This window comes from Bos javanicus, chromosome 28 (assembly GCF_032452875.1).
Source record: "Bos javanicus breed banteng chromosome 28, ARS-OSU_banteng_1.0, whole genome shotgun sequence".
Taxonomy (NCBI): Eukaryota; Metazoa; Chordata; class Mammalia; order Artiodactyla; family Bovidae; genus Bos; species Bos javanicus.
Window position 1 is genome coordinate 11,536,862 of NC_083895.1, and position 26,131 is coordinate 11,562,992.

General features: G+C 37.1%; 1 protein-coding gene across 7 annotated transcripts in view; it reads left to right on the forward strand.

Annotated features, from left to right (window-relative positions):
- Positions 1–26,131, forward strand: part of RYR2 (ryanodine receptor 2) — an 830,734-nt gene that overhangs the window by 389,750 nt on the left and 414,853 nt on the right. For all 7 annotated transcript variants that reach the window (XM_061404941.1, XM_061404935.1, XM_061404936.1 and 4 more), the window contains 2 exons: positions 16,394–16,558; positions 19,555–19,676. In XM_061404941.1, coding sequence (XP_061260925.1) covers positions 16,394–16,558; positions 19,555–19,676 — 287 coding nt within the window. The remainder of the gene's footprint in view (positions 1–16,393; positions 16,559–19,554; positions 19,677–26,131) is intronic.

Consider the following 26,131-nt stretch of genomic DNA (forward strand, 5'->3'; position numbering starts at 1 on the left):
GGTGTTGAATTACTGGTTAGCTTTGTCCCAGAGGTGCATATGCCCGTGTTACAGATAAAGGTATGTTTGAACAAGACCAGAAGTAACTCTGAAAAGCTGGTAGCCTGAGTTTACATCCCTAATGCCATGCTCTTAGTTCTCTTCCTTTGGAAGACACAGAATGGTGGAAGATGCTTCTGATTTGATGAGTTCTCCCAAGTTTTCCAGGAACGACAGCCAGTGTAGGTCCCTATTCATTCTGGTGGAAACAGACAAGGCTGGTCAGTTCCAGTGGATAATCTGAGACAGGATCAGCATTTGTAGTTGTTATTGGGACTCACGGGGGAGCTCTGAAGGGGGGAGAACTTGGGTGGACTTCAGGTGGGCAGTTAGTTGCTCCTTGTCTCTATAGTTGGAGTGTGCAGTTGATCACATTGTGAACAGACTTGATGCCAGTGGGCTTCTTCCTCAAGACTTGGGAATTTACTAGTTTGTCCACTGATAATCCCTCAGTCCAGAAAGACAAAAAATTCAGCCTGCCAAAGATGATCAGTTATCTGATGGTGAAAGCCCTTTTCAAGAAAAAAAGATGGCAGAAAATTGGAAAAGTGCAAAGAAATGCATGACATCCCAGCAAAATATATCTTCTGAAATAAAATCCCAGAGAAGGGGAAAAATATGAACAGGCATATCACATTGAAATAATATTAGAAATTTTTTCAAGACATGGCATTTAAAAGGTAAATGAATATCTAACAAAAACTGGAGGCGAAAGAGGAAAAGTAAAAGGTGCTCTGATTACTTCCAGTAAAACAGAGATAAGTCAAATAATATTTTCTAAAAATTTCAAAATCGAGTAACAAATAAGATATTTCTGAGTAAAAAGCCAAACATTCAACTGTAATAAAATGTACTGAACTAAGATAGTGGAAGAAAGGGAAGTCTAAAAGAAGGGAAGTGGACATTTATTCACCCAGAACGTATGAGGGCTCACTTGGTCTCAACTAGGGGTAGGGAAGATGCTGATAGTCCATGCCTTTCTAAATCTTGTTGAGGGCACTGGGAAGCAGGGACCCCTTCTTTCCTAAATCCTTCACCTTTTAAAGATGATAATTGCTACCATTCTGTGATTCTCGGTAAGTCTACAATTTGAGATGAATATTTTCCATAAGTGATCTCACTGAGAAACAGGATCCCCATTTTACAGATGGAAAAACTAAAGGCAGGAGAGATGAGTCACTTGCCCACCTTCTATGGATAGTCACTTAGCTGGGTGTATAGAAGAGCTGGTAAACATGAGGTTATCTCTGCTCCAAACCACTACCCAGGATGGGTTTCAATAACCAGGCCTGATCTCCAGGTCTGGAACCCTGGACTGGCTAGTCACTCATTCACCCCCAAGGCTGTCAGAGTTCCCCAGGACCTCATGTAGTGAAGCACTCTCCTACCCGCTCTACAGGCTCCCAGGCAGCTGCCTGACACTATTGTCTAATTGTGGTCTCCTCGGTTCCTGTTACTGCTGGAGAAATCTGAAATTCATTTTTCTCTTTTCATTATTTCTGTAACAATCACATTCCTATAGTCTTCAGAAATCCTATTTTACTATAGAAAGCTGAATACCTCCACAATCTTTCTCTTTTCATTCTTTCTACTATAACAGTCCTACTTCTCCAGGAGGTAAATGAATGCCTCTAGCTTTTTTAGGCTCCAAAATCACTGCAGATGGTGACTGCAGCCATGAAATTAAAAGACGCTTACTCCTTGGCAGGAAAGTTATGACCAACCTAGATAACATATTCAAAAGCAGAGACATTACTTTGTCAACAAAGGTCTGTCTAGTCAAAGCTATGGTTTTTCCAGTGGTCATGTATGGATATGAGATTTGAACTATAAAGAAAGCTGAGCACCGAACAATTGATGCTTTTGAACTGTGGTGTTGGAGAAGACTCTTGGAGAGTCCCTTGGACTGCGTGGAGATCCAACCAGTCCATCCTAAAGGACATCAGTCCTGGGTGTTCATTGGAAGGACTGATGTTGAAGCTGAAACTCCAATACTTTGGCCACCTGATGCGAAGAGCTGACTCATTTGAAAGACCCTGATGCTTGGAAAGATTGAAGGCGGGAGAAGAAGGGGACAACAGAGGATGAGATGGTTGGATGGCATCACTGCCTCAATGGACATGAGTTTGAGTAAACTCCGGGAGTTGGTGATGGAGATGGAGTCCTGGTGTGCTGCATGCAGTCCATGGAGTTGCAAAGAGTTGGACATGACTGAGCGACTGAACTGAACTGAACTGAGCAAAGCAGGGGCTGGGTTATTCCAGTGGAAATGCAAATACGAAACAGACACATATATTAACATTAAAAATGTCTTGCATACATGCCTCCATTGATCTAGCAACATTCTATATAAGTGCATTTTAAATGAGAGGGGTTTTCTTATAGAAATAAAATAAAACTGTGCACATTACCTTTATCATTCCTTGCCATGGGGAAAAAAAAAACCTGGTAAAGACTCAAATGTTTAACAAATATTAATAGAGTTGGTAACTTAGTGGCATTAGCCATGAGAATATGTTGATTTGGAAAGATATCCATCATAATATTATTGAGTAAAAAAAAGCAAATTATAAAGCAATTTTAAAATCTTACTTTTTTTTTAACTGAAGAAAAAGACCCCAGTGTGTGTGTTTGTATATGACAATATGTTAGATGTGAAAAATCTGTACTAATCTTTTAATTTTGACTGCTTTAGAAAGATCAAAATGGAGGAGGCAGGAGAGAGAAGAAAGGATTGGGAGGTTGAGATTAGCAAATGCAAACTATTATGTAGAGAATGGATAAACAACAAGGTCTTACTGTACAACAGGGAACTATATTTAATATCCTGTGATAAACCATAATGGAAAAGAATTTGAGAAAAAAATGTGCATATATGTGAAACTGTATCATTTTGCTGTACAGTGAGAATTAGTACAACATTGTAAATCAATTCTACTTCAATAAAATATAAAAAATAAACCTAAAAAACCGATCAAAAGGGAAGATATATGAGAATATGAGTGCAAGGGGAACATTTTTATTTAACTTAAAAAAATCTCTGGTTGTTTTGACTGTTATGATAGCCATTTTTCCTCTGTAACAAAAAAAATCCGTTAAAAAATTCAACCATTGTACTGACATACTTGGACATAAGTTTTGTGCACATTTTAAATTTCTTTCTTCATGGGGAGACCTTGAAGCAGAAATACTGACTCAAAAGCTATGAATATTTTTAAAATCTCAAAACAGTTCTCGCACAAGGCAATAGCTTTTGAAACATTTCCCCATAAATCTCTCTGCTTTTGTTCTGTCAGCATTATGATTTACATATGAAGAATTTTTACTGACCAGATTCTTCTGTGGTCTCTGCTCAGAGGTTCTGTTTCTGGCTTTTGGTGATTTTATACTGTCATAGCTGACATTGAAAGCACAGGGAACTGGAATTTCAATATTGCCTTTTAATGAACTGTTGGCATGCATATGTGTGTGCTAAGTTGCTTCAGTCATATTTGACTCTCTGCAACCCCGTGGACTGTAGCCTTCGAGGCTCCTCTGTCCATGGGATTCTCCAGGCAAGAATACTGGAGTTAGTTTCTAAGCCCTCCTCCAGGGGATCTTCCCAATCCAGGGATCATACTGAGGTCTCTTAAGTCTCCTGCACTGGCATGTGGGTTCTTTACCCCTAGCACCACCTGGAAAACCCAATGAACTGTTTGATTTCTCTAAAACTGGTCTCCTGTATGGAGCCCACATTCATGGAACCACTCTAATACACAGGTTGCTAATAACACACGATCAATTTGTATATAACGTGGTTGAGAGTCATGAAAACAGGTGAAATCAAGGAAAACATTTTATTTTTTAATTTATTGTATTGAAGTATAGTTGACTTAGTGTTATATTGTGCTGTACAGCAAAATGATTCAGTTGTACATGTCATATACATTATTTTTCATATTCTTTTCCATTATGATTTTTAGAATGAAGTTCCTTGCGCTACACAGTAGGACTTTATTGTTTGTCCATCCTATATATAATAGTTTGCACTTGCTAATCCCAAACTACCATTTCATCCCTCCCCCACCCCTCCCCCTTGGCAACTGTAAGTTTGTCTCTGTGTCTGTGAGTCTGTTTCTGTCCCATAAATAAGTTCATTTGTATCATATTTTAGATTCCACATGTAAGTAATATCATATGGTATTTGACTTTCTCTTTCTGACTTACTTCTCTTAGTATGATAATCTCTAGGGCCATCCATGTTGCTGCAAATGGCATTCATTGTTTTTATGGCTGAGTAGTATTCCAGTGTGTGTGTGTGTGTGTGTGTGTGTGTGTGTGTGTGTGTGTATGTACCACATCTTCTTTGTCCATTCAACTGTTGCGGGACATTTGGGTAGTTTCCATATCTTGGCTATTGTGAACAGTGTTGCTATGAAAATAGGAGTCCCTGTATCTTTTTGAATTAGAGTTTTTCTGGTTAAATACCCAGAAGTGGGATTGCTGGATGCTATGGTAACTCTGGGGGCTTCCCTGGTGGCTCAGCAGTAAAGAATCCATCTGCAATGCAGGAGATGCGGGTTTGATCCCTGGGTCGGGAAGAACCCTTAGAGGAGGGCACAGCAACCCACTCCAGTATTCTTGCCTGGAGAATCCCATGGACAGAGTAGCCTGGCAGGCTATAGTCCATAGGGTCTCAAAGAATCCGTTATGTCTGAAGCAATTGAGCACATGGAAACTCTATTTTTAATTTTTTGGGGAAATCTTATTTTTAAAATCACAGAATTTTCATTTTAAAATCACTGACAGATAACGTAATAAAGTGTTTTCTATGAAGTCAAGACAGTAAGTCTATTATTTTTAAAATTACTTTGTTCTATTATATATAATGTGTAATCATTATAGAAGATTTTAAAAAGAAATAATGCAAAAATATGGGAGGGGTAAATTAAAATTGTGTACTATCCATCACTCAGAAACAACTATTGAGTGTATGTATTTCAGTCTTTAACAACTATATACATATTTTTATACTAATAAGGCTAATTATGAAAATTAAAAATTATTCATGATGAAAGGTGCAATTGCATAATAAAAAAGCATTGAACTTAGAACTAACTAAAATAGAGTAAAATAGAGTAAAAGTACAGTTTTTTTTACTCTAAAATAAAAGTTCTAAAAGTACTCTAAAAAAAAAGTACAGTTTTTTTAACTCTAAAATAACTAACTAAAATAGAGTAAAATAGAGTAAAAGTACAGTTTTTTTACTCTAAAATAAAAGTACTTTTAGTACTAAAAGTACTAAAAGTACTCTAAAAAAAAAGTACAGTTTTTTTACTCTAAAATAGAGTAAAAGTACAGTTCATAGTTATAGATGACATAATATGTTTTTAAAATAAAATACTGTTTTTATACGGTTAATGTTTTAGAAAAGATGATGTAGGTAAAGGATTTCTTTCATCCTTTTGTTAAGCATCATACTTGGTCATGGTCCCTGGCCTTTGAATAAATAATCACGTTTTCTTAAAGGTGTATCTCATTCTTGTTTTCCCTTAATGCCACTGACAAGCTGAAAATGCTTGCTACATTTTTACATATTTTTGCTGTACTATATCCAATGAAAATAATGAGTACTTATATTTCTGGAAGGCAAAGATATATGTGTAAGATATTTCTTTGATTCTTGGTGTACTTTGAGTATACAATTAATAAATGACTATTGGTTGACACAGTTACCATGTTGTAAGCCAAATTTTTATTACTGGTGAAAAATTAAACCTGTTTTAGAACAGTTGAAAATGCCAACTTTTTCTTAGAATAAAGGGTATGGTTTTAGAAATTCTGAAGTGAAAAATCACCTCTTAAGGACCCTTATTTTACATTAGCGTTCCCTTACCTATGATTGTGTGAAACTGCTTTGAAAGTATATTCTTAAAACATATATATTATATATATATATATATATTTTTTTTTTTTTAAGAAAACATTAAGATCATTCTGGGCTTCCCTTGTAACTCAGTTGGTACAGAATCCACCTGTGATGTAGGAGACCCCAGTTCAATTCCTGGGTCAGGAAGATCTGCTGGAGAAGGGATAGGCTACCCACTCCAGTATTCTTGGACTTCCCTTGTGGCTCAGAATCCACTTGCAATGTGGGAGACCTGGGTTCGATCCCTAGGTTGGGAACATCCCCTGGAGAAGGGAAAGCCTACCCACTCCAGTATACTGGCCTGGAGAATTCCATGGACTGTATAGTCCGTGGGGTCCCAAAGAGTTCGACATGAATGAGCAACTTTCACTTCACTTCACTTCAAGATCATTCTTACTTAAAATTTTGAGAACAGCTTTAAAAACCTGTTCTGCTATTTAATATAAGCAGCGATTTTTAAAATTGTCATTGGGATATCTTTGTACTAATGTGAATACTCACTAGCCATTCTCATATTCAGGATTTGCAGAATAATCAACAATTGTTGATGATTGGATATATTCAGAATAAACACAATAAAGTGAAAGACAATTTATATCACTGATGTTGTCCCTTTTCCCCCCTCAGCTTTAGGGAGATATAACTGACATTTAATAATGTGTGAAAATAAGATTTACAATGTGATGTTTTGATGCACATATATATTGTGAAATCCTTGGTCTTTTTTTTAAAGAAAGCATTTTATATCATGAAAAATTCAGTTTGATTCATGCAGGTTTTCATAGACCTTTTCTTCATTTTCTCTACTCCTAGAATTTTAAACCGTTACATTAGTGTATTGAAATGTCAGTTTTTATCATAAGGTAGGTAGGTTGACAATTATCCTGTATTACACTGCCCCCAAGATGTCATTTTTTTTTTTAGCTTAAAATACCACTGAAATATTCCTCTGTGGGTGATTTTATCCAGTCTTTTTCCTTTCATGAACCATGAATAGAAACCTTTGGCTATTGAAATGATGGAATACCAACCTCAAATAAGACTTCCAATGAGATTACAAGGATTATGGAGCAAATTGTAAAAATAGAACAAAATATTTTTAGGACATAGTTTTAGCATGTTTTTATTTGAGATTTTTATTCTTGGCTCAAAAAATGTTTAAGATGCTTTAAAATGTATAGACCCACACAATAAAAATAAGAGTCAAGCTAACAGTTTATAATGTGCCAAGTAATGTGCTAAGTCCTTTTTATGTGTTTTCTTATTTAATCTTGCTGCTGCTGCTAAGTCGCTTCAGTTGTGTCTGACTCTGTGCGACCCCATAGAAGGCAGCCCACTAGGCTCCTCTGTCCCTGGGATTCTCCAGACAAGAACACTGGAGTGGGTTGCCATTTCCTTCTCCAATGCATGAAAGTGAAAAGTGAAAGTGTCGTCGTTCAGTTGTGCCCGACTCTTAGTGACCCCATGGACTGCAGCCTACCAGGCTCCTCTGTCCATGGGATTCTCCAGGCAAGAGTACTGGAGTGGGTGGCCATTGCCTTCTCCATATTTAATCCTAGTTCAAACCTATAAAGCTTAGATACTGTTTTTAATCTTCCTTATGTAGATGACTATATTTAGGCTTAGATTAGTTAAGTGGCAGATCTAGACTCTGAACCTAAGTATTAATAGTAAATCTAAAGCCCCCTTTAATGATAAAACTTGTGATTTAGTAATGAGTAGCAGATAAAAGGGAGAAGGCAATGGCACCCCACTCCAGTACTGTTGCCCGGAAAATCCCATGGATGGAGGAGCCTGGTAGGCTGCAGTCCATGGGATCACTAAGAGTCGGACATGACTGAGTGACTTCTTTCACTTTCCACTTTCATGCATTGGAGACGGAAATGGCAACCCACTCCAGTGTTCTTGCCTGGAGAATCCCATGGACGGAGAAGCCTGGTAGGCTGCAGTCCATGGGGTTGCACAGAGTCAGACACGACTGAAATGACTTAGCAGCAGCAGCAGCAGAAGCAGATAAAAAAAAAATGTTGCTCATCTGTGATCACCTGTATATTATGGTTGCTTAGTGACTGATTAAATATCTAAAAATTAAAATCAAAATGGATAACTTGGGCTTTTTTATTATCAAAATAGTTATATGCTGTTTATCAATGCAGATGGATTTTTGCTTTTAATCAGGATTAAATTCAGAATAAATTCTTGCATTCAAGTGGTGTTTCTCAAAGGGTTTTGATAGCATAATAGAAAGTAATGCCCACTATGTTTTTACAGAAGATAAGAGAAATTCTGTTCTAGTTTTTATGGTAATTTTAAAGAGCATTAATACTCCATTGTGTATATGTACCATAGCTTTCTTATCCATTCATCTGCTGATGGACATCTAGATTGCTTCCATGTCCTGGCTATTATAAACAGTGCTGTGATGAACATTGGGGTACACGTGTCTATTTCCCTTCTGGTTTCCTCAGTGTGTATGCCCAGCAGTGGGATTGCTGGATCAGAAGGCAGTGAAAGCTATGGTACATACACACAATGGAGTATTACTCAGCCATTAAAAAGAATACATTTGAATCAGTTCTAATGAGGTGGATGAAAATGGAGCCTATTATACAGAGTGAAGTAAGCCAGAAAGAAAAACACCAATACAGTATACTAACACATATATATGGAATTTAGAAAGATGGTAACAATAACCCTGTGTACGAGACAGCAAAAGACACACTGATGTATAGAACACTCTTATGGACTCTGTTGGAGAGGGAGAGGGTGGGAAGATTTGGGAGAATGGTGTTGAAACATGTATAATATCATGTATGAAACGAGTTGCCAGTCCAGGTTTGATGCACGATACTGGATGCTTGGGGCTGGTGCACTGGGACGACCCAGAGGGATGGTGTGGGGAGGGAGGAGGGAGGAGGGTTCAGGATGGGGAACACATGTATACCTGTGGTGGATTCATTTCGTATTTGGAAAAACCAATACAATATTGTAAAGTTTAAAAATAAAATAAAATTTAAAAAAAATTAAAAAAAAAGAACATTAAGCCTGACAGTGAGCTTGGTGAAACCATCTGTGGTTAAGATGAGGTGTTTCACTGATTTGAAAGGATATATGCATTTTTGTGTTCATTGCAGCATTATTTACATTAACATTGATTAGTGCCGATCGATAGGTGAATGGATAAAGAAGATATGGTATACATACAAATACATATGATGAAATGTTACTCATCTGCAAAAAGAAATCTCTCCATTTACAACAATATAGATGGACATAGAGGGTATGCTGCTGAGTCAGAGAAAGACAAATACTGTACGATTTCACTTATATATTTATGTATATATATGTATGCAGAATTTAAAAAACAACGCCAATGTACAAGCGTAACAGAACAGACTCCTAGATACAGAGAACAAACACTATTGGTTCCCAGAAGGGAGAGAGACTAAAAGGTACAAACTTCCAGTTACAAATCAATGAGTCATAGGAATGAAATGTTCAGCATGGGGAATATAATTAATAATATTGTAGTATCAGCAGCAGCAGCAGCAGCAGTATCTTAGATAATACACATGGTAATTCGACATCATGGTGATGATTTTGTAATGTATAGCATTATGATTGAATCGCTGTGTTGTATACCTGGAGCTAACATAATGTAGGCCAATTATACTTCAAGTTTAAAAATGGAGATGCTGGAAAGAAATGCAACAAGATGTTAATGATGGTTATGTCTGGGAGAGATGAGGACTATAGCTGATCATTAATTTTTGATACCTTTAGGTATTTGTAGTTGTCGGCAATGAACAGATTTTGCTAGTAAAATTAGAAAGAAAACAACGCCCTTAAAAATGAAGTAAGAAAAGACAACAACAAAAAAATGAAAAAAAAAAAAAAAGATGAGGTATATCAGTCAGAGGAGAAGGAAATGGCAACCCACTCCAGTGTTCTTGCCTGGAGAATCCCAGAGACGGGGGAGCCTGGTGGGCTGCCGTCTATGGGGTCGCACAGAGTCGGACACAACTGAAGTGACTTAGTAGTAGCATATCAGTCAGAGTTTAACCGGAGAGAGAGTGCCAGAATGAGAGACATATATATGAAGGGATGTTTTATATGGACTTGCTTTCTGAGATTGGAAAGCTGGCCAAGGAGTCTGAAGTGCAAATGTCCTGAAGAGGAAGATTGTAAGCAGAATGGAATCCATGGGACTCACTGTAGTCTCTGTGCTTAAGGAAAGCCTAAATCCTCTTTTAAAGACCGCACCCGATTAAGTGTGAGTCAGCCTGGGAAGCCTCCCATTTTATTTGCTCCAGGTCACTTGAATAGAGACCCTGACTACATCTGCTGAGTCTTTTCGCCTTCGTGGTGTAACACAATCTAGTCACAGAAGTGATTCCCCTTCATGTTCATTGGTTCTGTCCACACTCCAGGGGAGAGAAAATATAGTACAAGATTTTAGAGGGCTTCTTCTAAGGCTCTGTATCCTTGTTTCACTGTCCCCATGGAAGCTCCTCAAAGACCCTCTGTTATTGAATCAGGTCTGCTGCTTGCTGCTCACAAAATCAACAGTCACAAACGTTGATACAGAGAAAGGTTGCCTTGAATCAGAATAACTAGCTGTCTGGGGAGATGGAGGACTCAGCAACCCCCAAAACCACCTCTGAAGATTCTACATGGCAGTGAAAGCTTTTAAAGGGAGACCAGGAAGAAAGCCTTCCTCAGCGATCAATGCAAAGAAATAGAGGAAAACAACAGAATGGGAAAGACTAGAGACCTCTTCAAGAAAATTAGAGATACCAAGGGAACATTTCATGCAAAGATGGGCTCAATAAAGGACAGAAATAGTATGCACCAAACAGAAGCAGAAGATATTAAGAAGAGGTGGCAGGAATACACAGAAATGTAGAAAAAAGATCTTCATGACCCAGATAATCACGATGGTGTGATTACTCACCTACAGCCAGACATCCTGTAATGTGAAGTCAAGTGGGTGTTAGAAAGCATCACTATGAACAAAACTAGTGGAGGTGATGGAATTCTAGTTGAGCTGTTTCAAATCCTGAATGATGATGCTGTGAAAGTGCTGCACTCAATATGCTAGCAAATTTGGAAAACTCAGCAGTGGCCACAGGACTGGAAAAGGTCAGTTTTCATTCCAATCTCAAAGAAAGGCAATGCCAAAGAATGCTCAAACTACCGCACAATTGCACTCATCTCACACGCTGGTAAAGTAATGCTTAAAATTCTCCAAGCCAGGCTTCAGCAATATATGAACGGTGAACTTCCAGATGTTCAAGCTGGTTTTAGAAAAGGCAGAGGAACCAGAGATCAAATTGCCAACATCCTCTGGATCATGGAAAAAGCAAGAGAGTTCCAGAAAAACATCTATTTCTGCTTTATTGACTGCCAAAGCCTTTGACTGTATGGATCACAATAAACTGTGGAAAATTCTGAAAGAGATGGGAATACCAGACCACCTGACCTGCCTCTTGAGAAACCTATATGCAGGTCAGGAAGCAACAGTTAGAACTGGACATGGAACAACAGACTGGTTCCAAATAGGAAAAGGAGTACGTCAAGGCTGTATATTGTCACCCTGTTTATTTAACTTATATGCAGAGTACCTCATGAGAAACACTGGGCTGGAAGAAGCACAAGCTGGAATCAAGATTGCCGGGAGAAATATCAATAACCTCAGATATGCAGATGACATCACACTTATGGCAGGAAGTGAAGAGGAACTAAAAAGCCTCTTGATGAAAGTGAAAGTAGAGAGTGAAAAAATTGGCTTAAAGCTCAACATTCAGAAAACTTCAGATCATGGCATCCGGTCCCATCACTTCATGGGAAATAGATGGGGAAACAGTGGCTGACGTTATTTTGGGGGGCTCCAAAATCACTGCAGATGGTGACTGCAGCCATGAAATTAAAAGATGCTTACTCCTTGGAAGGAAAGTTATGACCAACCGAGGTAGCATATTCAAAAGCAGAGACATTACTTTGCCAACAAAGGTTCGTCTAGTCAAGGCTATGGTTTTTCCTGTGGTCATGTATGGATGTAAGAGTTGGACTGTGAAGAAGGCTGAGCGACGAAGAATTGATGCTTTTGAACTGTGGTGTTGGAGAAGACTCTTGAGAGTCCCTTGGACTGCAAGGAGATCCAACCAGTCCATTCTGAAGGAGATCAGCCTTGGGATTTCTTTGGAAGGAATGATGCTAAAGCTGAAACTCCAGGACTTTGGCCACCTCATGCGAAGAGGTGACTCATTGGAAAAGACTGATGCTGGGAGGGATTGGGGTCAGGAGGGGAAGGGGATGACAGAGGATGAGATGGCTGGATGGCATCACCAACTTGATGGACGTGAGTTTGCGTAAACTCCGGGAGTTGGTGACGGACGGGGGGGCCTGGCGTGCTGTGATTCACGGGGTCGCAAAGAGTCGTACACCACTGAGCGACTAAACTGAACTGAAGGAAGTAATCTGGTGAATCATTGAGATGAGGGGTCAGACTCATGGCCATCCCCCACAGTGTGCAGGCTCATCGGCTTCTCGTGATCTTTCTTTATATACTGCCTTGTTCACACAGTTTATTTGTGAGATTTCTGGAGAAGGAAATGGCACCCCACTCCAGTATTCTTGCCTGGAAAATCCCATGGATGGAGGAGCCTGGTAGGCTACAGTCCATGGGGTTGCAAAGAGTTGGACATGACTGAGCAACTTCACTTTCTTTTTCTTGTTCACACAGTTTATTTGTGAGATTTCTGAAGGGGATGCTAGGGAAGTGATCTGGTCATCTGTTAATTACTTATTCATTTCTGCTTCTTTGATTTAGGGAAAGAACCCACAAGTTGCAAACTGTTGTGTGATGAAAAGATTTGAAAGGTTAGCTAGGGCCAAAAATGAGTAGAGCATGGGTGTACCTGGTTTAAGGTTAGTGAAGAGACAATAGAGGGCCTTCTACAAGCTGCTGACATCTCCCAATACAGGAAAAGTTTTAAAGCCCTTCTCTCCACAAACCCACCCACTGGAGTTTTTCCTCATGAAGCTTCTGAACATCAGGACTCAAGTCAGCTGTGTGTTTTTTTGCAATTCTGCCCTGGATGGGCTAAGCTTGACCTGGCCTGTCCGTCCCAGCCATTTCTCTTAACCTGTAGTATTGTTAGACTCATATTTCACAGTGACCAGCTATTCTTTGCCAAAATGTGCCCCTGTATAGAAGCAAATAAATTAAGTTTTGCCCTTTTAACTCTCATAACTTTAGCCACTATTTGTCTTAAGGAGAACTGGCTTGTACCAAAATACTCCATCATCTAAGGGTGTAGGCCCTTGTCTTCTTTCTCTCAGCCACTTGACAGGATAATTTGGGGACATTTAAGGAAAATTTCAGTTAATGCTAGAAGAATCTCTTTGAACTACCTGGTCCATATAATTAAAACATAATGCTATTAGGACTAGTTTAAATCTGCTAATGAGTCTAATCTCCAATATTATGTCCAGTATATATAATTTAAGGAGAACAGTTGCTCAGACATAGCTGTGACTTGGTCACGAGCCAGATTGACATACCCAATGCCAAAACATCACTTTTTATTTTTCAGGCTGATCTTTTAAACTTCTGGAACCATATGAATATTCATTCGGAAATTAGATTTTCCAAGCATTCATGAGTAGGATTATTTGAATGCTGGGATTGGGGTTATTTTTTTTTTTCTGAGGAGTGACTGGTTTTTTCAGGCAGTGAATCGTGCTGAACTGCAGCTCCAGTTTCTTCTTTCTTTGGCAGTAGGCTGTTGCTCGTACTGTTTGTGCTCAGTTATTTTGGAGTCTAGCTGCTGCTATTTACTAGGCCTCCCCTGGGTGTGCATAGTATAGTGGTTAACAAGAATTGGCAGATTGCATAAACAGATTTTGTGGCTACTTTTCACATCCAGGATTTAGCTCGTCTAATTTTTTTGTCTGCTTGTGAGCCCGAAACTGTGTCCTTTGATACCTTAAGTATCAAATAAGGCAGCAGCTTTTCTTCTACTTGAGCTCCAAGCAAATTGCACAGGGCATGCCCCTAGGCGAAGGCTACATCTTACCAATCACTTGGGTACTGTTTGTCTTTAGAGAAAAGTCTGCTGTTCACTTTCTGCTTTTGGTCTCTGAAATGCCCAACAACAGATTCTAAAAAATATTTTTTTCCAATTTTCTAACTGTTGTCTATGGGATGATTAGCCTAACTAAACTACAATCATTTCCCAAAGCCAGAATAACTGAAAAGAAAACTAAATATAGATGATTTATAAAATATATCAAGGTAATGCTAAAACTAAAGACCACTAATTTAGATATAGGTTAGCTAATACAGGGTTTTAGGAATCTGACTTCTCACCTAACTTGGACACTTTATTTCTGGTAAGATAGACTAGTTTTCCATTAGATGCTTTTACCAGCTGCCATGTTCTTAACATGGTGATGGGTCAGATCATAGAGATTATTTTTACCTGAATGTCTCCTAAACTTGAGCTACAGAAAATGATAGGAAATAAAAGAAGGAAAGGACATGACTGGCTTTTGTTCTTTTAAACAGCAAATAATCAGGTGTTTTATTTTTGTTTTGTTTTTTCCTCTAATGTCACTTTAGTAATTCTTACTTGACTTGAGGATCAGAATAATTACAAAAACATGGTCATCATGAAGTTTTGGAATTAAAAGTTCTAATCCAGAGAGTGATGTGAAGCACTTCAGTAAAAAGCAAGCACAGCTTACCTTTGCACTTAGCAGCTGCACTTTTTCAAAGCCCAATCCTCAAACCTGCAAATAGACTACAAGCCGATTTCCTGGGATAAAGGAAAAACAAAAAGCATGTTAGAAGCTCCTTGTTTTATTTTGAGGAGATAATTGCATTGTTATATATTTTCCCTAGAATTTAATTTTTCTATTTAGAGGGTTGGTTTAAGTAGATTTGTAGTTTATCTGGTTTGATAGAATGAAATTGGAATGGTTTATTATCTGTTTTATTGCTTATTCTTAGAATAGTGTTTCAGGTTATTTGCATAATGGTTAAATCAACTTAACTTATAATTGCATTCACTTTCTTATATGACCTTGACCCTTTTTGCATTAAGAATCGAAACTCATTTAAGTTTTAATTTTCAATTGTTGATGGAGTGTCCTTAATTATTTTGGAGTTCTTAATTATTAGTGTGGTGTAATAAACCCCCTCCAGTGTTCTTGCCTGGAGAATCCCAGGGACGGGGGAGCCTGGTGGGCTGCCGTCTATGGGGTTGCACAGAGTCGGACACGACTGAAGAGACTTAGCAGCAGTAGCAGCAGCAGCAGCAATAATGCCATAAGAAATCAAAATTTCTGTTTTACTTGAATTGTTCCTTTTGGTGGTTTAACAGACATAAAATTGACTCCAACCTAATTTTCAGAAACATTTATATAACTAGTACTGATTTCAAACAATGCTGTAACAGCCAAAGAGATAGACAAAAAGTAAATTTAACAAGAAAATTAGAACAAGGACAATAAGGAACCACAAAAGATATTGTAACCAAAAGAGTATTAGATTTTTTTCTTGTTATTTTAAGAATTATACAGAACTTCAAGATATAATGAGTTTTTGAAGACCAGAATGAAACATGGAAGGGAAAATTGAAGGAAGAAGCATTAAAATAAATAAGGATTGAAAGGAAATATTTAGTTGGTATCAGAGGATTGATTGTTTCTTCCTAGCATAGGGAGCTCTGTAGTCCAAAAACCATATTGAAACTGAATTATACCCTTGATTAGTGTTTGAAAGAAATCATCATTATTCCTAACACCCTCATTAAAACAAAATTAATCATTACCATTATAAATAACAGATTTATGGTCAAAATCCTGAAAGTTTATTAAAGTGTTTATTTTATCACAGATTCTGTGCTGAAAGTGTTGCATTCATTATCTCATTTTTTTCTGATACTGTGGGGGAGGTTCTCTTGTTAGCTTTATTTACAGATGAGAAAACAGAGGCTTAAAAGGTTTAATTAAGTTATCCTAAGACTTTAGAGGTACTAAGTGGCAGAGATTAGGCTCAAAATTGAATTTTCTATCCCCCCAACCTATACTCTTAGTCATCAATCATAAAAATAATAATCTAGAAAGAATATGAAACCTAAATTACTGATTTTAAGGTCTCCAGTTTGGAGTTTGCCATGAAGCAATATAAAATTTTGTGTTATGGCCGAAATAATTTTCTACCCGTATGAATAATTCAGGAGTATGTTATTTATCCTTGCAATCTCCTACTCAGTTTCCATTAGAGATTTAACTGCTACAATAGAACATTTGACCATTATCATTTCAGAGGGCTACATTTTTCAAGGGACATGATTTACAACAAGGCAAAGTTCTTTTGATATTAAACCCATATTTTTTAAAAGCCTTTGCTTATCTTTTTTTTTTTTCCTCTCTTAGGAAAAATTGGATGTAGGAGTGAGAAAAGAAGTTGATGGCATGGGAACCTCTGAAATAAAATATGGAGACTCAGTATGTTATATACAGCATATCAATACAGGCTTGTGGCTGACTTACCAGTCTGTGGATGTGAAATCGGTGAGAATGGGATCCATACAACGTAAGGTAAGAATGTACAAAAACACTGTCTATGGCAGTCATTCTTAATGACTGAAAAATACAAATGCAAGACCCAAACAAGTAGCTAACACTCTCAGCCACTGGCTATGTTATTTACATGCTAGAGGTCCAGTCCCACCCTGAGAAGCTGTCTGGTTTTTGTATGGTGAGCAGTTTTAGATGTTGCTTTGTTGTTGTCGTTTAGTTGCTCAGTCCTGTTTGACTTTTTTTGACCCCATGAACTGTATGGCCTGCCAGGCTCCTCTGGATAGAATACTGAAGCAGGTTGCCTTTCCTCCTCCAGTAGACCGTGTTTTATCAGCACTCTCCCCTTTGATCCATCGCTTTTGGGTGTCCCTGCGTGGGGCGTGGCTCATAGCTTCATTGAGTTACATAGCCCCTTCGCCACACAAGGCTGTGAACCATGAAAGGGTTGAAATTTTAGTTTTTTGTGTGTTTTTCGTTATCGCACCCAAGTCACGCTTATCTCAGCTTGCTGTCATTTCATCTATTCTGGTTGTTCATCTCAGTATGACTTCTGATTGTGAATTTTCACTCCTCTTTCACTGAAGTTATGCCTTCTTGCATCCTGTAGACAATTAAACTAGTTTATATACTTAAATAATATTCTGCTATTTCACTTTATCTGACTTAATAAAATTAGATATGATTGCTAAATTTTATCAGTTGAAGGGAGATAAAAATCATGCTTTAGTGTCTTTTACTTTGTTGATAAATAAGTGAATAGACATCACAATATTTAAGAATCCTTATATTCATAGACTAAACCCAGGTTGGCCTAGTTTATTCTTCTTCTTAAATCTTATTGGTTTCTACTTATATTTTATTTTAGAACTTACATAGAATTGCCACATATATTCATTTGATAAATTTATGCATTAATTTTTCTTTGTTTATGGATATTGAAATTTGAAATTCTAACAATTTTCAAATTTTGCAAAGTATTCTTTCCTTTGTCTTTTTTCAACCATTAGAAAATATAGACCTTTCATAGGTGACAGACTATGTAAAGATAGGCAGCAGTCATTGTTCACTTACTAGTTTACTATTAAAAGAATATGTTCTCTTTGAAGGTTCATTAGAGCTCACTTGTGAAATTGTCTAGTCCTATGATCTTTTAAATATTGGATCTTAAATTTCCTTTCCCATCTCTGTTAAATAAGTTGATATCATCAAATTTTCTACATTAAGGAGATGCCTTTTGATGATTTTTTAAATTTGCTAGAAAGTCATCCATGTCCTCTGGGGTAGTCAGTTATGTTCTTAAAAAAAAAAAATTGGAGGGGGCATTAAGTCTTATACGGCATTGATTTATTATATTTTATAATTTTAATGTCTTTTGTATCTTATGTCATATTTCCTGTGTTTATTTCTTTCTTTCAATTTTATCTTTGGCCTGCTTTGTGAGAGGTTAATCTCTTTCATTTATCTTCTCAAAAAATAAACATTTGGGGTTTATTCATCCTTACCTACTGTATCATTTTCTTTCTAGTTCATTAAATTCTTTTTTTATCTTATTTAATTCCTCTTTTTAATTTTGTTTGTTTGTTTTTTAGAGTCTTAAAAAGAGTAATACATTGCTTCATTATGGTCATTTTTTCTTTGTCAGTGAATGCATTTAAGGTTTGGAATTGACTTTGGGACTTCCCTGATGGTTCAGTGGTTAAGATTCCCAGTTTCCACTGTAAGGGGGCAAAGGTTCAATATCTGGTAGAAGACATCACAATACTTAAGAATCCTTATATTCATAGACTAAACCCAGTTTGGTTTAGTCTAAGATCCCAGATGTTCTGTGGAGTGGCAAAAAGAAAAAAAAACTTTGAATAGAAAAAAAGACTCTGAATCTCTGTCTCATTGATTTTGGTATAGGGAAAATCCTCTTTACATTGCTTTTTAGGTAGTTTGTGATATTAGTTCTAGTTGCTAATTTTCGTTCAGTTTATCTGGTTAAATGTTCTGAAGACTTTTTGCTGTTGGTGTTGCCTGAAGGGAGTTAGGCACAATGGTTCCATTTACATACAGTACACAAGTGATCTTTGCTGTTGAAAGTCCTGAAGATGGGAAATACCTTGGAAAACAGGGACAGGAAGTGAACACTAGAGGAGGTTTTAAGGTGCTGTAACATTCTGTTTCTTGATTGGGTGTTACACAGTTGTTGCACTTTGTAAAATTCATTCAGCTGTTCAATTATCTCTTTATGTTGTATATTCAGAATTATAAAGCCTAACAAAAGAAATAATAAAATAAAATACATTTTTTAAAAGAACTGAGATACCTTAGAAGCATTGCTGCTGCTAAGTCACTTCAGTCGTGTCTGACTCTGTGCGACCCCATAGACAGCAGCCCACCAGGCTCCCCTATCCCTGGGATTCTCCAGGCAAGAATACTGGAGTAGGTTGCCATTTCCTTCTCCAATGCGTGAACGTGAAAAGTGAAAGTGAAGTCCTTCAGTCGTGTCCGACTCTTTGCGACCCCATGGACTGCAGCCTACCAAGCTCCTCCATCCATGGGATTTTCCAGGCAAGAGTACTGGAGTGGGGTGCCATTGCCTTCTCTGTAGAAGCATTGCTCAGTGCTTATAAATTAACCCTGCTATGTTCAGAATTACTGTATAACTGGTATTCCATGTAATGTTTTCCTTTGCTTTGTTCAGAGTTTGTTTAGACTGTGGATGAATTATTGAATATAGATATGTGAAAGCACTCTAATATTTGTTTTTCAAATCAATACATTTATTGATTTGTGCTTTAAACAACAACTGATTCATCTTTAAAGCAACAACTGAATAAATATATTGAAGGAGGAATTTGTACAGGAACCTGTGCATATCACTTTACCTGACCATGACTGGGTACAGCCTGTTTCACCTGTCTTTAGACTCTGTTTATTGTCATGGCTCACCTTTTTGAGTGCATGTCTTCCTAACACCCGTTTTAAAAAAGGATGTTGGGAGTAATGGAGTTATTTTTGTTTTCATGCAGGCTATTATGCATCATGAAGGACACATGGATGATGGCCTAAATTTATCCAGATCTCAGCATGAAGAATCACGGACAGCACGCGTCATCCGGAGCACAGTCTTCCTTTTTAATAGATTTATTAGGTACATTTTCCTTCTTTGTTTTGATTGCTTGATATTTTATTTCATTTTCGTTTTCAGATTACAAATAAACAATTCGAAAACATATTATGTTGGTAAATCTCATACAGTTTGGCAATTCTGCTGAACACATTAGGAAATGCTAGTTAGATGATTTTGTGTTTTTCTTTTTTAAATTGGAATATAGTTGATTTACAATGCGTTAGTTTCAGGTATACAGCCAAGTGACTTAGTTATACATATTCATATATCTGTGCTTTTTCAAATTCTGTTCCCTTATAGATTATTATAGAGTATTGAGTATATTTCCTTTAAATGATTTTTTAAGAAATGACTGTGGTTTTAGGAATTGTATATGTAACTTATAATTGTTAGCTGTATGTGAGAATTATTCAATAACATACCCTTGTGCTAGCTCTTTCACACCGAGAGTGGAACTGCCTAGATACTTTGTGAATTTTGAACTTTTTTTTAAGTGATTCTTGTAATAAATAAGTTTTCCCATGTAATAATGGAAACAATTGCATATCTACAAAACTAAGTCTAACTTGTGTCCAGAGTGTTTTCTGGGAACCTTATCCCAAGATATACTCTGGTTGGTGATAGGTATTATATCTGTTTTTACACTTGCCAATTTAAAGATGGGAAAAACTGATATATATGTGTATATGCTCTTCTCAAGTGGCACAGGTGGTAAATAACCCCCCTGCCGATGCAGGAAACGTGAGATACAGGTTCGTTCCCTGAATTGGAAAGATCCTTGGAGGAGGAAACGGCAAGTCATTCCAGTTTTTACATGCAGAATCCCCATGGACAAAGGAGCCTGGAGGGCTACAGGCCGTAGGATCGAAGAGTCAGACATGACTGAAGCAACTGAACATGCATGAGTGCATGTATATATTTATAGTATATACATATTTATTTGTTAGTGTTTACTTACTCAGTCATGTCCAACTCTTTAAGACCCCATGCACTGCAGCCCACCAGGCTCCTCTGTCCATGGGATTTCCCAGGCAAGAATACTGGAGTGGGTTGCAATTTCCTTCTCCACATATTTATTTACAATTATATTTAGTTTTTTAACAATTTGCACATAAGTGCAAATTGTTAAAAAACCAATGAGTATACCTCATAATTTTTGGCCAGGTTTCTTCATTGATTTTTTCTTTGTGATTTGCCCTATTATTTGATAATATTTATATTAGGCCATTATGAGCTTTTTCTATGTTAGAGATATTAATTTCCTATATAAATTGTAAATTTTCCCCATTTTTTTGGTTTGGAAAAGATCTTAAAGTGCTTTATCCATCATGGTTTGCTCAATAAATCATGTCTTGGTTTTACAGCATATAAAAGACCTTTACCACCTAAGGTTATATGAATGTTAATTATTTTCTGCTTCTTTTATAAACTATTGCACTGTGTGTGCATTTCTGTGCATACTTTCATGAAATCAAAGCATGTACACAGCATTCAGCTTCATCATATCCCTAGTATTTATCTCAATTCTCTGTCTCATATAAATCCTAACCCTTTTCAGATGGAGTAATGCTTGCTGGAGTAGGCATATCAGATTCTTATTTTTTATAACAACACTTTAACTGTGAAATTGTAACTTATTTAGGATTAATTTTACTTAGACTTTTTCCATCTTGTTATTTCCATAGTTCTTCTTTAATACTGCCCAATCAGTTCTATTGAAGAAAATAACCATAAATCTTTAAAATAGCCTATTTTCTGTGTAGTCTATCCATCAGTACTGACTTCTTCAACTATAGAGGTTTTTATTACAGTGTGACTTGTGTGGTGTTTTCAGAGGCACTGTTGAGATTCCATTTGGCAAGAAAGAGCTAGCTTAATAACAGAAAAAATTATTTGTTTTAAAGTATATTTGGTCAGAAAGTTGCTATATCGGTGTTCAGACTTAATGTAGTGATGCTATGCCTTAAGTGACATTTTCTATGTTGATCAAGATAGGATAATTCATCTTGGATGTGATTGACTTTCACACATTCGTTCTTTGCTCAAGAGTACTCATATATTTTTTTAAAAGAACCTGTGATATGGAAGATTAATTTTAGAATCTTAATTCTTGCTTAATTGATTAGAGAACCAAACATGTGAAATTTGGGTTCTGTGGCAAAAGTACTTACCAAGTATTTGCTGCTTCATAATAAAATTCAGTTTTTATTTGGGTTATTTGAATGAAATTCATTCATTAGACTTCTCTTGATAAAATAGGTTAGTTATATAACCCATATTTAACTTTAGATAGTTCTCTATATCCAAGGATTTTGCATCTATAGATTCAACCAACCATGGATCAAAAATATTAGGAAAAAATTCCAGAGTGTTTCAAAAAGCAAAACTTGAATTTGAAGCATGATGGCAACTATTTGCATAACTTTATATTGTATTTACAATTATTTACATAGTATTATGTAGGTAATCTAGAGATGATTTAAAGCATACAGAAGAATATTAATAGGTTATATGAAAGTGAAATTTCACTTATATGTGGAATCTTTTTTTTTTTTTAAGACAGACATATACTTAATGTCCAAACAGAAATAGATCCGTAGACATAGAAACAAACTTACGACTACCAAAAGTGAAAGAGGACAGGAGCAATTAATTAGGAGTTTGGGATGAACAAAAACACACTACTGTATTTAAAATAAAGAAGTAGGACCTACTGGATAGTTCAGGGGACTATACTCAATATTTTTTAGTAATAATTATATGTGTGTATGCTCATGCACACACACACACACACACACATATACTCAGTCGCTTAGTCATACCCAACTCTTTGTGACCCCATGGACTGTAGCCCACTAGACTCCGCTGTCCATTGGAATCTCCAGTCAAGAATACTGAAGCGGGTAGCCATTTCCTTCTCTAGGGGATCTTCCCAATGCAGGGATTGAACCTGGGCCTCCTGCATTGCAGGTGGATTCTTATCTTCTGAGCCACCAGGAAACCCATCAGTTCAGTTCAGTTCAGTTCAGTCGCTCAGTTGTGTCCGACTCTTTGCGGCCCCATGAATTGCAGCACGCCAGGCCTCCCTGTCCATCACCAACTCCTGGAGTTCACTCAGACTCACGTCCATCAAGTCAGTGATGCCATCCAGCCATCTCATCCTCTGTCGTCCCCTTCTCCTCCTGCCCCCAATCCCTCCCATACTATACCATTATTATATACGTGACTTGAGCATAGATTTTGATATCTGAGGGAGATCCTGGAATTGAGGGAGGGATAATCAGTTAAAAAGATTATCTCATTCCCAGTCTGATCTGTAAGCTTTCTTTTTTGTTTCCCTTGGGTTTAATTTGCTCTTCTTTTTTTTGGTTTCAGAAGATGAAGGCTGATATCATTAATTTGAGACTTTCCTATGTCCTTTAGTGATAAAATATCTGTCCTTATTGTTCCCTGTCACTTTTTGTTGTGCTGTGTTTAATTTTTCTTTTAATTGCTTCTTTGACCAATAGGTTGTTTAGTATTCAGATATTTAGGTTGTGCTTAGCTGCTCAGTCATGTCCGACTCTTTGCGACCCCATAGACTGTAGCCTGCCAGCCTCCTCTGTCCATGGGGATTCTCCAGGCAAGAATACTGAAGTGGGTTGCCATGCCCTCCTCTTCCACATATTTGGGATTTTCCAAAGATCCTTCTGTTACTGATTTCTAATTTAATATCTTTGGGGTCAGAAAACATACTTAAAAGACTGAGTGCTTTTAAATTTATCCAGATGTGACTTATGGCCCAGGAAGTTCCAAAAAGCAAAACTTGAATTTGCTTCAGGCTGGAGCTATTTACATAGTATTTACATTGTAATGTGTATCCTAAGTAATCTAGAGATGGTTTAGGTACACTGGAGGATGTGCATGGGTTGATGTAGAGGCAGGCATGACTACTCCAATTCAACCTGAAAAAATTATATCGCTCACTGTTACTGAACCAGGAACAGTGTTATAACTCAGTCTAAGAATGGATCCCTCTTTTGTTAGCTTTGTAACCAAGATCATACGAATCAACTCAGTCACAAGTCCTTTCAGACATTTTCATAATGTTTGCTGTTAGTTGCTCTCTGAGGAAATGTTCAGTCTTGCTGAGTATTCTGTGTGCAACGGGAAATTAATGTTCCATGTGCCCATTCTCCTTTTATTGAGTAGAGTACTAACAAGTGTCCATTTGATCTAGCTGGCTGATAATGTTGTTTGCTGCTGCTGCTGCTAAGTCGCTTCAGTCGTGTCCGACTCTGTGCGACCCCATAGATGGCAGCCCACCAGGCTCCCCCGTCCCTGGGATTCTCCAGGCAAGAACACTGGAGTGGGTTGCCATTTCCTTCTCCAGTGCATGAAATTGAAAAGTGAAAGTGAAGTCGCTCAGTCGTGTCCGACCCTCAGGGACCCCGTGGACTTCAGCCTACCAGGCTCCTCCGTCCATGGGATTTTCCAGGCAAGAGTACTGGAGTGGGGTGCCATTGCCTTCTCTGGATAATGTTGTTTAGATTGTCTGTTTCCTTACTGATTTTCAGTGTGTATGTTCTATTCATTTTTGAGAGAAGGGTATTGAAATTTTTGACTATAATTGGATCGTTCTACTTCTTCCTTGCAGTTCTGTTTTTTTTTCTTCATGTATTTTGAAGCTCTGTTGTTAGATTCATAAAAATTTAGAATATAATAAACTGCCGCCTTTATTATGAAATTACCTTTTTAAAATCCCTGATATTTCTATGACATCAAATTTGTATGATGTTAATATTGAACTCCTGCTTTCTTGCTTTTCTTGGTGTTGGCATTGTATAATTTTTAAAGAACTTTTACTTTTAACTAATTTGCATCTTTAAAGGGCATTTCTGTTATGCAGTATGTAGTTACATCTTGAATTATTATCCACTTTGACAATCACTTCCTTTTAACTGTAAAATTTAGTCCATTTATATTTGTATGATTACTGATATATAGTTTTGTTTTCCATCTTATTATTCCTTTTGTATTGCCCTATGTGATCTTTGTCTCTTTTCCTTTTTTTCCTGCCTTCTTTTGTGTTGTTTGAATATTTTCTGCAATTCTATCTTAATCTTGTTTCTATTGGCTTATTAGTTATAATGTTTTGTCATTTTCATGGTTGCTTAAGATTTTTAGCACATGTCATTAACTTGTAATTTCAAGTCATTTTATCTCTATGAATAATGCAAGAACATTTCAATAGAATACTTCTCTCCCAGTCTTTGTTACGTTTTTGTCATACATTTGGCTTTTATTGATATTATAAACCCCAAACTACATTTTTATAATTTTTATTTAAGGTTATATTTTTTAAAGAGATTTAAATACACACAAAAACATTTAACATTTTTTGCCCAGAGTTACCATTTCAGTTGTTTTGTCTTCATTATTTTATTGAGGATTTGCATTTCCTTTAGGTAGTTTATCTTTATTCCCAAAGTTCTTCTTTTTACATTTCTTTTGGTGCAGGTCAGTTGGAGATGAGCACTTTTGGCCACTGTACTTGTTTCTGAAATGTTCTTATTTTAAGTGGTTTTTTTCCCTTGGGTATAATATTCTTGAGTTTTTTTGGTTCATTGATTTTTCTTTTTACTGATGATTATCTTTTAGGCTTTATGTATCTGGTCATTTTTGTTTGGTTGTCAGACATTGTAAATTTGTTGGGTACTGTATATTTTTGTCTTCCTGTCAATGTTTTTAAGATTTTTCTGGGAGGCAGTTAAGTTACTCAGTCAAGTTTGATTCTTCTGGAATTTGCTTTTTGAATTTTTGGGGTGGAGCAGAGCAGGGTTGAATCTAGGGCTAGTTATTCTCTGCTACTGAAGCAAGCCTATCTGTATCCTCAGCTTGGTGCCCCATGAATTGTGAGAACTTCTAGTCTGGCTGATGGAAGGAGGTTGACTTCAGAACCTGTGTAAGGGTTGACCTCTAATCATTTTGGGGGATTCTGTTCCCTGCTGAAGGCAGTTTTCTCATGTATACATGTTGATCAGTAGTCGGCTGAATATTTGAAAGGGATCCTCTTTAGTCCTCTAGAGTCCGCTCTCATAAAGCTGTCTCCTCTCTGGTACTGTGTCCTGCAAACTCTAGCAGCCTTGGTATGCCAGACTCTGAGGAATGTCTCCTCAACTCAGCGAGTCTTCTGTGCCTCACTTGGGTTCCCTTATCTACCTACATCTTCGCTTAGAAATTCTTCTAAGGCAAACTGAAACAATTGTACAGATCACCTTGGTTGTTACCCTATCTATCCTTTGTATCTTGATTTTCAGTGTCTTGAAATGTGTTCTTCCCCAAATATTTTGTCTGGTATTTCTTGGTGGGTGGAGGGAGGGAGGAATTGTTTCAGAAGAGAGTAAATGCTGTCCCTGTTCATTTTATCTTGTCCAAAAGTAATTCAAAAGTTGACACATATAATTCTTAGTTCAGGATGAGATTCCATGTTTCCT